The sequence below is a fragment of the Mesoplodon mirus genome, assembly GCF_964341445.2.
Source record: "Mesoplodon mirus genome assembly, chromosome: 4".
NCBI lineage: Eukaryota > Metazoa > Chordata > Mammalia > Artiodactyla > Ziphiidae > Mesoplodon > Mesoplodon mirus.
In genome coordinates, this window is record NC_138979.1 from 72362549 (window position 1) to 72376580 (window position 14032).

Below are 14032 nucleotides of genomic sequence, written 5' to 3' on the forward strand. Positions count from 1 at the left end.
TAAAGATTATACAACTTGATATGCATGAGCAAGTTCACCAGACCCCTCTGAGAGTCTCCTGTATGCTGGCATATCATTTGCTTTCAGTGGTAAGGGAAGGGCCTTCCTCTCCGTAGCAGTGAAGATGGTGCATTTTGTAACATCGAGCTGCAGATGAATGGTTTTTGAGGAGGATCTATGGACTGAGGAGGACTTCCCAGTTGTTCACGAGAGGAACCTCTACTCCTGCCCCGACAGGCATTTTCAGGACTTTTTTAGAAACCGTTTCCTACCTCCTAGGGCCTACCTTCAGTAAAAATAGAGAAAAAATCACTGCAAATCCCCAGCCATGGCCTCTCTAAAAAAAAATTTTAAATCCACAGATAAATAGAAGAAGCAATTACAGCAAAAGATGGCAGATATTGAAATTCCTGCAAGAAAAGTGTAATTATGTGTAAATGGGTGTAGATATATTTGAACTCTTTTTAAAATTTTGGCCAAAAAGTGGAAGAAGAGCTTTGGAAGTCTTAGACATTGCATACTATCCCATTGCTTTTGGCAATGATTTGGGTATTTGTGAAGCAGGATTCAGAGCCATGTGGAATGGTGTTTGTCTGAGTCAGTGGTGGAGCAGTGTACCAGAGTGTCTGGGAGGCAGTTCCCCTGGAGACAGGCACTGGGCCTGCATGGTCTGTGGGCATCTCCATAGTCTCTATCTCTGGACAGTCAAGGCTATTCAGAGCAAATATAATTTAAGAACATTTTCACAACAGATGTAATAGTTTTTAAAAATGTGCTTGAAACATTAAAGTATGCTTTTTCTTTTATTTTTTCTCATTGTGACTTTATTTTACATTTTTTATTGAGATATAATTGATATATAACATTGTGTAAGTTTAGGGTGTGTTGATTTGATACATTTATATATTGCAATATGATCACCACCTTAGCATTAGCTGACACCTCTATCATGTCACATAATTATCATTTCCTTTTTGTGATGGAAACACTTAAGATCTAGCCTCTTAGTAACTTTGAAGTTTATAACACAGTATTGTTAAGTATAATTACTATGCTGTGCATTAGATCCCCAGAACTTATTTACCTTCTAGTTGGAGGTTTGTAACCTTAAATAACATCTCCCCAGTTCCATCACCCCCAGCCCCTGGTTACCACCATTCTACTCTGTTTCTACGAGTTGGCTTTTTTAGATTCCACATACAAGTGATAAGCCTTTTCTACTAGTGTGCATGCTCTCATCTCTCCTCTAAGTTAAAGAGCCAACGGGGACCTTCCAAAAATTGGACACTTGGACCAAGCCCAGAATTGAATAACCAAACTGGTGAGAGTTATGAGCACCATGCGACGTGGACATTGAGGTCAGATTTACTTTGAGCAATAGTTGTTCAACTGGGCATGTGCACAGACTTTCTTTCATAAACTTGGAGGACAGTGTTAAGCCCCTTTGTCCTGACATTAGGTCTTCAAGGCTGAGTGCTTTGTCTTTCTAAAGTGTGAAACTACAATAGATGTCAGAGAAAAGGGAATTCAATATTTTTAAATACTAAGTCACAGAGTAAAAAAAGTATGTGTCTGTGGGCTCCATACTAACAGGGCTGAATTTTAGGTTGTTAGAGCTTCAACAATATGCATTTTAATGGTGATGGGAAAATTAGATCCAAAGAACTTTATAGTGTCTCATTCAAAAGGGAGTCACTTTAGGCCATTAGAGAGTTGATCTGTTTAGATGCAGTCAGTGAAAATGACCAATTTTTGAGAAGTGGGTGGGGCAGGTACTGCCCTCAGTGCTGCCCTCAGATCCACCTGCTGATGGCAGGGCTCAGCGTCCATTCCAGCCACTTCACAGAAGAGAAAGTGCATGAGCACAGTGGGGCCCCACAGTCAGGCACTACAGGGAGGTCCCGGGAGCCCTCTGTTCTTCTCCCAAGTACCAAGGGTGCTTGACTTCTCGGGACCACAGCTGGCTCTCAGCTGGGTTGAGTTCCCCTTGAAGCCAAGCCAGATGTGCAGGTCAGGTTCTTGGTAATAACGCATATCTTGCTATTTGCACTTCTGAAAAAGCAGCAATGGATGCCTGAGGTGGAACCCATGATGTTCAGGTGTGTTACCGTCTTCTAGACTTGTGACTTTCTTTCCCTCCAGATAACTTCCTCGGTTTGCCCAAATCTGCTCAGGGCCATTTCTCATTTCCAGGTGCTCCATCAACATACACTTTTGAGGCCTGGATAACTTCACTGAATTGTACAAACTAGACTGTTCTTCCTGTGAACCTCCTAGAAGGTTCTGCCCGTCTTCTCAGGGTTTTATCGTAAGTTGACATGTTGGGTCACACAGAACACTGTGCTCCCTTAGTCTCTCCTCTGAGGCGACATCACGTAAAGCCAGGGTTTTCAGCCTGGGCTTCACAATTCCTGCTCCCTGCATCCTGTGCTCTGGCTGGAGCTGTGTGTGCTGGCAGCTGGCAGTGCTGATGGTACAGAAGCCCACAGACTCTGTCGTCCCTTCACCATATGCTCCAGTCCTGGCATAATGCTCATAGCACAAATGCTCCCAATTAAGGATACAGGGAAATTTGGGCACACCAATCTTACTTTCAAATTGGATAAAGTTTTTAATGTCTCCCCGACACCCTATAGCCCGTTGCAGTTGACTCACTAACAAAATGAAGACTCAGTTTTTCTGTGTTTAAACCAAACTTCTGAAATACCCTGTGAGTGGGTTAGGTTCTGCTAGTCCATGTGCAGTGACGAAGATGTCTTAAAAATGGCTACACTATTGACACAAGCAGCTCTTCAGAATCTGGGAGGGATGGATTTTGAGCATCACGTGAGGTTGATGGGCGACCAGCCCAGAGCCAGCATTCTCTGGCTGGCTATTCAAGAATTAGGGTTATTCAAGATATTCAAGAATAAGGCTTAGGTATGCAAAACAATAACCTGGGTAGCACAGGAGATCATTCTTAGATGCCCTCCCTTCAAGACAAGTCACCCTAGTATTCCCTGGTTTCTATACTTTGAGAATAATTTGTAAGAAATAATTAATACAAGCTTGAACTCTTTCTTTTGTTTCTCCATTAAAAAGCTTTTCACAAATGCCAACCGGTTCTGTAAAAGAAGAAACCAATGACAACATCACAATATTCACCAGGATCTTGGATGGGCTCCTGGATGGCTACGACAACAGACTGAGGCCTGGGCTCGGAGGTTGGTGTGTGCTCCTTGGCTGAGGCCCTCGAGGCCCAAGGGAAATTTTTGCTTAAACCCAGCTCATGTTTCCTGTGGTTCAAACAATTCCTCAAAGAGCTTCCCTGCTCGGAGTTTGAATTGGTGGTGTTGCTAAGGCTTCTGCATATTATCATTTTCCAGATGCAAGAAGCCAGGGGAAGTGGTCTCCCTGCAAACTCCCTTTTCTCCCCAGATAATGGTAAGGCCATTCTGGTCCACTTAAGGAGGAACCACTTCTTAGGTGTTGCTGAAGCGGAGGTTACCCTATGTTAGGAAATACTTTATAATCAATGTCATACCCTCCCATCTATGCGAGTCCTTTTCAGAAATCCACTATTCAGTGCAAGTGCTCATCACACCATTACATGTTACGGGTTTAATTTTTCACTAGAGCCATAATCACAGTTTTTACTTTGACCCTATATAGTTGATAAAACTAAATGTATAGTAAAATATGCTTTCAGGGTACAACTGGCTTAATTTTGTGCTGAGAATCATGTGCCGTTTCAGGCATGTGTGGTGCCCCTGGCTCTAACCGATCTAGATGTGGTACATTTGAACCTGCTCTATTAGGTAAGGAGGGACCTTCTAGCAAATACATTCCCAGAGGAATATGTTTAGTCTTTCTCCATTATTTGCATTTTTAGCAGGGACATTTACTTAAAGCATCATTTGACATTCTCTGCCTTTTTGGCAAGACAAGTCCACATAGGCTCCTTGACACCGTTTTACTCCACCCTGAGTTATGTCCCTCTGAATTGTGAGCTGGGGCCCTGGTGAGGAACCTGTGTCTGTGTTTCAGAGCGTATCACTCAGGTGAGAACGGACATCTATGTCACCAGCTTCGGCCCGGTGTCTGACACGGAAATGGTAGGTGTGAGGCGCGGCCCCACCCAGACCACTCTAAATCCTGAAGGCACTGGCCCAGGGCCTCCTCTCCTTGAGTTGTCACCTGGTTGCCTCCCTTTGCACTAGGAATACACCATAGATGTGTTTTTCCGACAAAGCTGGAAAGACGAAAGGCTTCGGTTTAAAGGGCCCATGCAGCGCCTGCCTCTCAACAACCTCCTTGCCAGCAAAATCTGGACTCCAGACACCTTCTTCCACAATGGGAAGAAGTCCATCGCCCACAACATGACCACGCCCAACAAGCTGCTGCGGCTGGAGGATGATGGCACTCTGCTCTACACCATGCGGTGAGTGTGCTTAGTCGTGCCCTGGGCTGCCGGGCAGGGGTGGGGGTGGGCGGAGCCGAGAGGAGATGGGCTGGTTTGAGGATTCTGTCGTGTGTGTGATGGATATTTTTTACCTTGACCTACCTATACTGATGTCCATGTAGCTTATTTCTTTGGGCTGCTATGGGTTCATAGTATTTATCTATATTTGTTTTTTGATTCAAGATCAAGGGCGTCTTTGTTGTTGTTGTTTTTTCTGGCTGTGCTGGGTCTTTGTTGCTGCACATGGACTTTCTCTAGTTGTCGTGAGTGGGGCTACTCTTCGTTGTGGTGCACAGGCTTCTTATTGTTGTGGCCTCTCTTGTTGCAGAGCCTGGGCTCTAGGTGCTTGGGCTTCAGTAGTTGTAGCATGCAGGATCAGTAGATGAAGCGTGCAGGCTCAGCAGTTGCAGCTTGCGGGCTCTAGAGAGCGGGCTCAGTAGTTCTGGCCCACCAGCTTAGTTGCCCTACAGCATGTGGGATCTTCCCGGACCAGGAATTGAACCCCTGTCCCCTGCATTGGCAGGTGGATTCTTAACCACTGCACCACCAGGGAAGTACAGACCAAGGGCATCTTTGGAAGAGTGACCCAGATAATGTAAGTTAGGGAAATTTTATTTTAAAAGAAATTTTATTTTAAAAATCTAAGGAGAACCCTTTTTTGTTGCAATTGTGCCACGCTTTTGACGTTTTAAAAGTCTGTTTCTTGGGGCTTCCCTGGTGGCGCAGTGGTTGAGAGTCCACCTGCCGATGCAGGGGACACGGGTTCGTGCCCCGGTCTGGGAAGATCCCACATGCCGTGGAGCGGCAGGGCCCGTGAGCCATGGCTGCTGAGCCTGCGCGTCTGGAGCCTGTGCTCCGCAATGGGGGAGGCCACAACAGTGAGAGGCCCGCGTACTGCAAAAAAAAAAAAAAAAAAAAAAAAAGTCTGTTTCTTGTATGGTTTGATAACATTTCAAATGCTGAGGTTAAAATTTAGTATTTCTCATTTAAAATGATCATTAGTCATTTCAAAAAAATTCTGAATTATTCACTGCATCTGAGTAAATCAATAAATTGACCAGAGAGACTCCTTTATAGCTTTTCAGGTTCCATGGTGGGCCTAAGTAGACTTTAGAAAATATTTTTTAAATTAACAAAAAAGAAAGAAAAAAGGCACTAAAGCCAAGTTTAAAAAAAAAAGCACATGCATTTATGTAGCTGTTATTGGAATTTCTCTTAGTTATAATTCTTCACAAACTTTATATTTAAAAGAATAATCATAGTGGAAAATAATATTGATACAGTCATCTTTAGAGGCTGCATGTCCTAACATAATTTTGAGGAACCCTTTGGCACATTGTGTCCCAAACTTATTTGACAACAGGTCTCGATTTATAACAACCCAATAAGGATTCTGATCAGTGATCTGTGCACACACTTGGGCATTTTGTTCCAGTCCTCACTCTTCCCTTTTCCCTACATTGATCTGGAAGGTGTTTCACCCATAGATGGAGACAGGAGTTGTGAACTCACGTCAGTGTCCGAGGCAGTGCCTTCTTCATGCAGAGAGTATGTGAAAAGCTGAGAAATATCTTAAGGGTCGACAGTTAGTCCTTTGTGATCATTCTATGGAAAAGGAAGCCTGGGCAATGAAATCAAGAACACTTTGTTCAGCCCTGTGAGCAGAGAGCAGATATGGAGATGAGTTCCACATCCTGGAGGACGCTGGGGGTCCCCACAGTGGGGGCACTGTGTGGGCCTACTGTTCTACGTTCCGTTCATAGAATAAAAATACCCCCGGTCGCCATGGGTTATTGCCCTTGATTCACACCTGGTTCCTATCCTGCAGAGATCAGTTAGGTCCATCGCCTAAGACAATGGGATGCTTTCATCCCATGCACAGTTGCTTGGACAGGATGGTGAGATAAACCCCTGGTCTAGAAGGGGAAGAGGCAGCAGAGGGGCCTCTTAATGAGTGTCTGTGTACCAGGCAACTTCACAAACACAGACAGCCCTTCAGTCCTCAGACAGCCCAGCCAGCTAGGGGACACCATTTCCATTAACCAACAAACAGCTTGAGGCTCAGAGATGTTTGGTAATCAGCCCAAGGTCACACAGCTAAAGAGGGGGGCAGCAGGAATTTGCGTTCAGGTATGAGCAATTTCCTTCTTTAATCCACCACATTTGAAAATTGGAGAGATGCAACATTATTAGACATATAATGGCCTTTGTCTTACCTTTGTTAAAGTGTCATGCGGAAGACGGTGAGACCCAGAGCAACTTGTCAGCAGTAATTTGTCCTTGTTTATGTAGAGGAAGCCTGCTGCTAACGAGTTGCAAAGTTGATGACCAATTTTCTTTTTCAGTCTTATAAAACATTTGGAAAGTGGAAATAGTTCCACTTGAAAGTGTTAGGAATTTTAATATGATAGAGCTATAGCTGTAATTTGATAGCATTTTAATCTACTGATTTAGCAAAGACAGCAAAATGGCAATAGGAATTAACTAGTGATAGGACGGATCACACACACAGCCCCGTCCAGGTCCCACCCTGTCACTGAGCGTCCAGAGGTACAGCCTTTCTGTTTAGCACTTGGGTCACTCCTGCCAAGCTTTATAAAAGCAGTGATATACTTTGACCCAGTAATTTCTACGTAATGTCCATCTTAAGGAAATAATTAGGAATAAGGACTAAGCTTTAGACACAAAGGTTTCTATTGTCATATGGCTTATGATACCAAACATTCGAAAAAATATAAAAATTCCATACAGTCTTCAACTAAAATTATATTTAAAAAAAATTTTTTTTTTTTTTTGGTACGCGGGCCTCTCACTGTTGTGGCCTCTCCCGTTGCGGAGCACAGGCTCTGGACGTGCAGGCTCAGCGGCCATGGCTCACGGGCCCAGCTGCTCTGCGGCATGTGGGATCTTCCCGGACTGGGGCACGAACCTGTGTCCCCTGCATCGGCAGGCAGACTCTCAACCACTGCGCCACCACGGAAGCCCTTTAAAAATTTTTATTCAGACTTTGGACCTACCTAAAAAGATGGAACATGAACATGAAGAACAAACTAGGGTTCACGTGATGCACTTTTAACCTGAGACAAATGTTGAGAAATGTCTGAAAAAGTACTGTTAGCAACTTCTAAAAAGTAACTCTATAGCGATTATGGTACATGGGAGGGATTCATTTATGTAAAATCCCCACCATGCTCCAGAAATCATTTAAGGTAGTATTCAAAAACACACACAATTCAGATGGCCAAAAAAGCCAAGGGAACATAAGCCATTGATGCCATTTGCTCCCAAAATGTCTTTTCTAAAAAGCCTTATTAGGTGCTTGCCTGGAAGTGATCTACAATTTCAGTTCTGAAGAACTTTCTACCACCCGTGTGTAATCTGTTTACAGGATCTAATGATAAAAGTCACTAGCTGTTCAGGGTAAGCCTAAAGAAAGTGACAGACATTTCCTGTTGGACTGTCAAGCAGAGGACACATAAAGTACCAAGTAGTTTCTTCCAGGATGTTCTTGTAGCAAACAAAATGATATGTTTTATAGAACCATCCCCAGAGTTGTGCTTCAGATGTCAGGCTGGTGGCCAGGCATCCTCAAGGGGACCCTCAGCACAGCAGTCTCCTCGGTCATCCTTGCCAGAGCTGGAGAAGGAAGAGGCACAGAACCCAGAGCCTGACTTCAGTCCACCCAAGGACTGAATGACTGTCTTTCTGGCCAGGCTTGCTAATTGTTTGTTTTTTTTGCTGGGTAGAACTTTAGGTCATCATTGAGTAGCAGCAAGTTCTGATTTCACTCCCCAGCAAGCCCAGGCAGTCCTGGGTGACCACATCTCTCAGGGCACATGCCAAATCTCATGACACATTTTCTTTATAACAAGTGAGCTAGGAGATAGTGACCAGCTCTCATCTCCATTTCCTCCACACCCTTGGAAGGTGCAGACTCTTGTGAGGACCACCTTAGGGCTTATTCCCCTGGCCCTTGGGTCCCTGGCAGAAGAGCCAGTCTCTCTTATTTAGTTTCTAGTGTAGGAAACCACAACAGGCAAGAAAGGAATTACTAGAAGGCAGGCTCTGCTAGTACAACACGGTATCAGAAAACCTGGCTGCTGTTCCACCCAGGATCACCATGTCCATGCCTGTGGGCAGGCATTTGAGAGTGCCGGCGACTGTGCCATCGTGGGTAATAGAATGCCCTGCACTTGGGAAAAGAGCACTGGACAGAGAGCACTGCATTGTCACTCTGGCACACTATGAATTCCCCCATGCTATTTTTATTTTGAGAAAGGCATATTTTATGATTGTTTACATCTAAATATTTAGATTTTCATTATTAGTGAAAAACACTGCTTTGAATTGGGGTGATAGGAAGAGAAAAGAGCATGGATTTTGGAGTTAGGCTCACTTAAGTTCGAGTCTGGACTTGATCATAGAGCGGTCATGAGTACTTTGTTGTTTTACTTTAATCTCTTAGAACCACTATTTGTTAATTTCTTTTTTTTTTAACATCTTTGTTGGAGTATAATTGCTTTACAATGTTGTGTTAGTTTATGCTGTATAACAAAGTGAATCAGCTACATGTATACATATATCCCCATATTCCCTCACTCTTGCATCTCCCTCCCACCCTCCCTATCCTACCTCTCCAGGTGGTCACAAAACACCGAGCTGATCTCCCTGTGCTCTGCGGCTGCTTCCCACTAGCCATCTATTTTATATTTCGTAGTGTATATATGTCAATGCTACTCTCACACTTCGTCCCAGCTTACCCTTCCACTCCCTGTGACCTCAAGTCCATTCTATACGTCTGTGTCTTTATTTCTGTCCTGCCCCTAGGTTCATCAGAACCTTTTTTTTTTTTTTTAGATTCTGTATATGTGTGTAAGCGTATGGTATTTGTTTTTCTCTTTCTGACTTACTTTACTCTGTATGACAGACTCTAGGTCCATCCACCTCACTACAAATAACTCAATTTCCTTTCTTTCTGTGGCTGAGTAATATTCCATTGTATATATGTGTCACATCTTCTTTATCCATTCATCTGTCAATGGACACTTAGGCTGCTTTCATGGCCTGGTTATTGTAAATAGTGCTGCAGTGAACATTGTGGTACTTGACTCATCTTGAATTATGGTTTTCTCAGGGTATATGCCCAGTAGTGGGATTGCTGGGTCATATGGTAGTTCTAGTTTTATTTATTTAAGTAACCTCCATACTGTTCTCCATAGTGGCTGTACCAATTTACATTCCCACCAGCAGTGCAAGAGTGTTCCCTTTTTTCCACACCCTCTCCAGCATTTATTGTTTCTAGATTTTTTGAAGATGGCCGTTCTGACTGGTGTGAGGTGTTACCTCATTGTAGTTTTGATTTGCATTTCTCTAATAATTAGTGATGTTGAGCAGCTTTTCATGTGCTTCTTGGCTATCTGTATGTCTTCTTTGGAGAAATGTCTATTTAGGTCTTCTGCCCATTTTTGGATTAGGTTGTTTGTTTTTTGATACTGAGCTACATGAGCTGCTTGTATATTTTGGAGATTAATCCTTTGTCAGTTGCTTCGTTTGCAAATATTTTCTCCCATTCTGTGGGTTGTCTTTTTATCTTGTTTATGGTTTCCTTTGCTATGTAAAAGCTTTTAAGTTTCATTAGGTCCCATTTGTTTATTTTTGTTTTTATTTCCATTACTCTAGGAGGTGGGTCAAAAAGGGTCTTGCTGTGATTTATGTCATGGAGTGTTCTGCCTATGTTTTCCTCTAAGTGTTTGATAGTGTCTGGCCTTACATTTAGGTCTTTAATCCATTTTGAGTTTATTTTTGTATACAGTGTTAAGGAGTGTTCTAATTTCATTCTTTTACGTATAACTGTCCATTTTTCCCAGCACCACTTATTGAAGAGGGTGTCTTTTCTACATTGTATTTCTTGCCTCCTTTATCAAAGATAAGGTGACCATATGTGCGTGGGTTTTTCTCTGGGCTTTCTGTCCTGTTGCATTGATCTATGTTTCTATTTTTGTGCCAGTACCATACTGTCTTGATTGCTGTAGCTTTGTAGTATAGTCTGAAGTCAGGGAGCCTGCTTCCTCCAGCTCCATTTTTCTGTCTCAAGATTGCTTTGGCTATTTGGGTTCTTTTGTGTCTCCATACAAATTGTGAATTTTTTTGTTCTAGTTCTGTGAAAAATGCCATTGGTAGTTTGATAAGGATTGCATTGAATCTGTAGATTGCTTTGGGTAGTATGGTAATTTTACAATACTGATTCTTCCAATCCAAGAACATGGTATTTGTGTCGTCCACAAATCTATTTGTGTCATCCTCCATCTAATTGTGTCATCTTTAATGTCTTTCATCAATGTCTTATAGTTTTCTGCATAAAGGTCTTTTGCCTCTGTAGGTAGGTTTATTCCTAGGTATTTTGTTATTTTTGTTGCAATGGTAAATGGGAGTGTTTCTTAAATTTCTCTTTCAGATTTTTCATCATTAGTGTATAGGAATGCAAGTCATCTCTGAGCAATAATTTTGTATCCTGCTACTTTACCACGTTAACTGATTAGCTCTAGTAGTTTTCTGGTAGCATCTTTAGGATTCTCTAAGTATAGTATCATGTCATCTGCAAACAGTGACAGTTTTATTTCTTCTTTTCCAATTTGGATTCCTTTTATTTCTCTTTCTTCTCTGATTGCTGTGGCTAAAACTTCCAAAACTATGTTGAATAACAGCAGTGAGAATGGGAAACCTTGTCTTGTTCCTGATCTTAGAGGAAATGGTTTCTGTTTTTCACAATTGAGAACAATGTTGCCCGTGGGTTTCTTGTATATGGCCTTTATTATGTTGAGGTAAGTTCCGTCTATGCCTACTTTCTAGAGGGTTTTTATCATAAATGGGTGTTGAATTTTGTTGAAAGCTTTTTCTGCATCTATTGAGATTATCATATGGCTTTTATTCTTCTGTTTGTTAATATGGTGTATCACATTGATTGATTTGTGTATATTGAAGAATCCTTACATTCCTGAGATAAACCCCACTTGATCATGGTGTATGATCCTTTTAATGTGCTGTTGGATTCTATTTGCTAGTATTTTGTTGAGGATTTTTGCATCTATGTTCATCAGTGATATAGGCCTGCAGTTTTCTTTCTTTGTGGTGTCTTTGTCTGGTTTTGGTATCAGGATGATGGTGGCCTCGTAAGAATGAGTTTGGGAGTGTTCCTTCCACTGCTATATTTTGGAAGAGTTTGAAAGGATAGGTGTTAACTCTTCTCTAAATGTTTGATAGAATTCGCCTGTGAAGCCATCTGGTCCTGGGCTTTTGTTTGTTGGAAGATTTTTTATCACAGTTTCAATTTCAGTGCTGCTGATTGGTCTGTTTATATTTTCTATTTCTTCCTGGTTCAATCTAGGAAGGTTGTACTTTTCTAAGTATTTGTCCATTTCTTCCAGGTTGTCCGTTTTATTGGCATATAGTTCCTTGTAGTTATCTCTCACGATCCTTTGTATTTCTGCAGTGTCAGTTGTTACTTCTCCTTTTCATTTCTAATTCTGTTGATTTGAGTCTTCTCCCTTTTTTTCTTGGTGCGTCTGGCTAATGGTTTATCAATTGTGTTTATCTTCTCAAAGAACCAACTTTTAGTTTTATTGATCTTTGCTATTGTTTCCTTCATTTCTTTTTCACTTATTTCTGCTCTGATCTTTATGATTTCTTTCCTTCTGCTAACGTTGAGTTTTTTCTGTTCTTCCTTCTCTAATTGCTTTAGGTGTAAGGTTAGGTGGTTTGTTTGAGATTTTTCTTGTTTCTTGTGGTAGGACTGTATTGCTATAAACTTCCGTCTTAGAACTGCTTTTGCTGCATTCCATAGGTTTTGGGTCGTCGTGTTTTCATTTTCATTTGTTTCTAGGTATTTTTAAATTTCCTCTTTGATTTCTTCAGTGATCTCTTGGTTATTTGGTAGCATATTTTTTAGCCTCCATCTGTTTGTACTTTTTACCATTTTTTTCTGTAATTTATATCTAGTCTCATAGTGTTCTGGTCAGAAAAGATAAGTGATACTATTTCAAGTTTTTTAAATTTACCATGGCTTGACTTGTGACTCAAGATATGACCTATCCTGGAGAATGTTCCATGAGCACTTGAGAAGAAAGTGTATTCTGTTGTTTTTGGATGGAATGTCCTATAAATATCAATTAAGTCCATCTTGTTTAATGTATCATTTAAAGCTTGTGTTTCCTTATTTATTTTCATTTTGGATGATCTGTCCTTTGGTGAAAGTGGGGTGTTAAAGTCCCCTACTATGATTGTATTACTGTCGAGTTCCCCTTTTATGCCTGTTAGCATTTGTCTTATGTATTGAGATGCCCCTATGTTGGGTACATAAATATTTACAATTGTTATATCTTCTTCTTGGATTGATCCTTTGATCATTATGTAGTGTCCTCCTTTGTCTCTTATAATAGTCTTTATTTTAATGTCTATTTTCTCTGATATGAGAATTTCTACTCCAGCTTTCTTCTGATTTCCATTTGCATGGAATATCTTTTTCCATCCCCTCACTTTCAGTCTGTATGTGTCCCTCGGTCTGAAGTGCATCTTTTGTAGAAAGCATGTATAAAGGTGTTGTTTTGATATCCATTCAGTGAGCCTGTTTTTTGGTTGGAGCATTTAATCCATTCACACTGAAGGTGATTATCAATATGTATATTCCTATTACCATTTTCTTAATTGTTTTGGGTTTGTTTTTGTAGGTCCTTTTCTTCTCTTGTGCTTACTGCCTAGAGAAGTTCCTTTAGTATTTCTTGTAAAGCTGGTTTGGTGGTGCTGAATTCTCTTAGCTTTTGCTTGTCTGTAAAGGTTTTAATTTCTCCGTCGAATCTGAATGAGATCCTTGCTGGGTAGAGTAATCTTGGCTGTAGGTTTTTCCCCTTCAACACTTTAAATATGTCCTGCCACTCCCTTCTGGCTTGCAGAGCTTCTGCTGAAAGATCAGCTGTTAACCTTATGGGTATTCCCTTGGATGTTATTTGTTGCTTTTCGCTTGCTGCTTTTTTGTTTTTTAATTTAATTAATTTATTTTTTTATATAGCAGGTTCTGATTAGTCATCCATTTTAGACACATCAGTGTATACATATCAATCCCAATCTCCCAATTCGTCACATCCCCACCACCACCACCAGCACCACCACCCCCAAGCTGCTTTCCCCCGTTGGTGTCCATACGTTTTTTTCTCTACTTCTATGTCTCAATTTCTGCTCTGCAAACTGGTTCATCTGTACCATTTTCTAGGTTCCACATATATGCGTTAATATACGATATTTATTTTTTCTTTCTGACTTACTTCATTCTGTACGACAGTCTCTAGATGCAACCACGTCTCAAATGACCCAATTTTGCTAAATTTTATGGCTGAGTAATATTGCATTGTATATATGTACCACATCTTCTTTATCCATTCGCCTGTCGATGGGCATTTAGGCTGCTTCCATGACCTGGCTATTGTAAATAGTGCTTCAATGAACATTGCGGTGCATGTGTCTTTTTGAATTATGGTTTTCTCTGGGTATATGCCCAGTAGTGGGATTGCTGGATCATATGGTAGTTCTAGTTTTAGTTCT

At 41.3% G+C, this 14032-nt stretch overlaps 1 protein-coding gene across 1 annotated transcript in view; it reads left to right on the forward strand.

Annotated features, from left to right (window-relative positions):
- Nucleotides 1-14032, forward strand: part of GABRA5 (gamma-aminobutyric acid type A receptor subunit alpha5) — a 100318-nt gene that overhangs the window by 10265 nt on the left and 76021 nt on the right. Inside the window, exons 2-4 of the mRNA XM_082619005.1 lie at nucleotides 3082-3203; nucleotides 4027-4094; nucleotides 4200-4420. Of these exons, the coding sequence (XP_082475131.1) occupies nucleotides 3082-3203; nucleotides 4027-4094; nucleotides 4200-4420 (411 nt within the window). The remainder of the gene's footprint in view (nucleotides 1-3081; nucleotides 3204-4026; nucleotides 4095-4199; nucleotides 4421-14032) is intronic.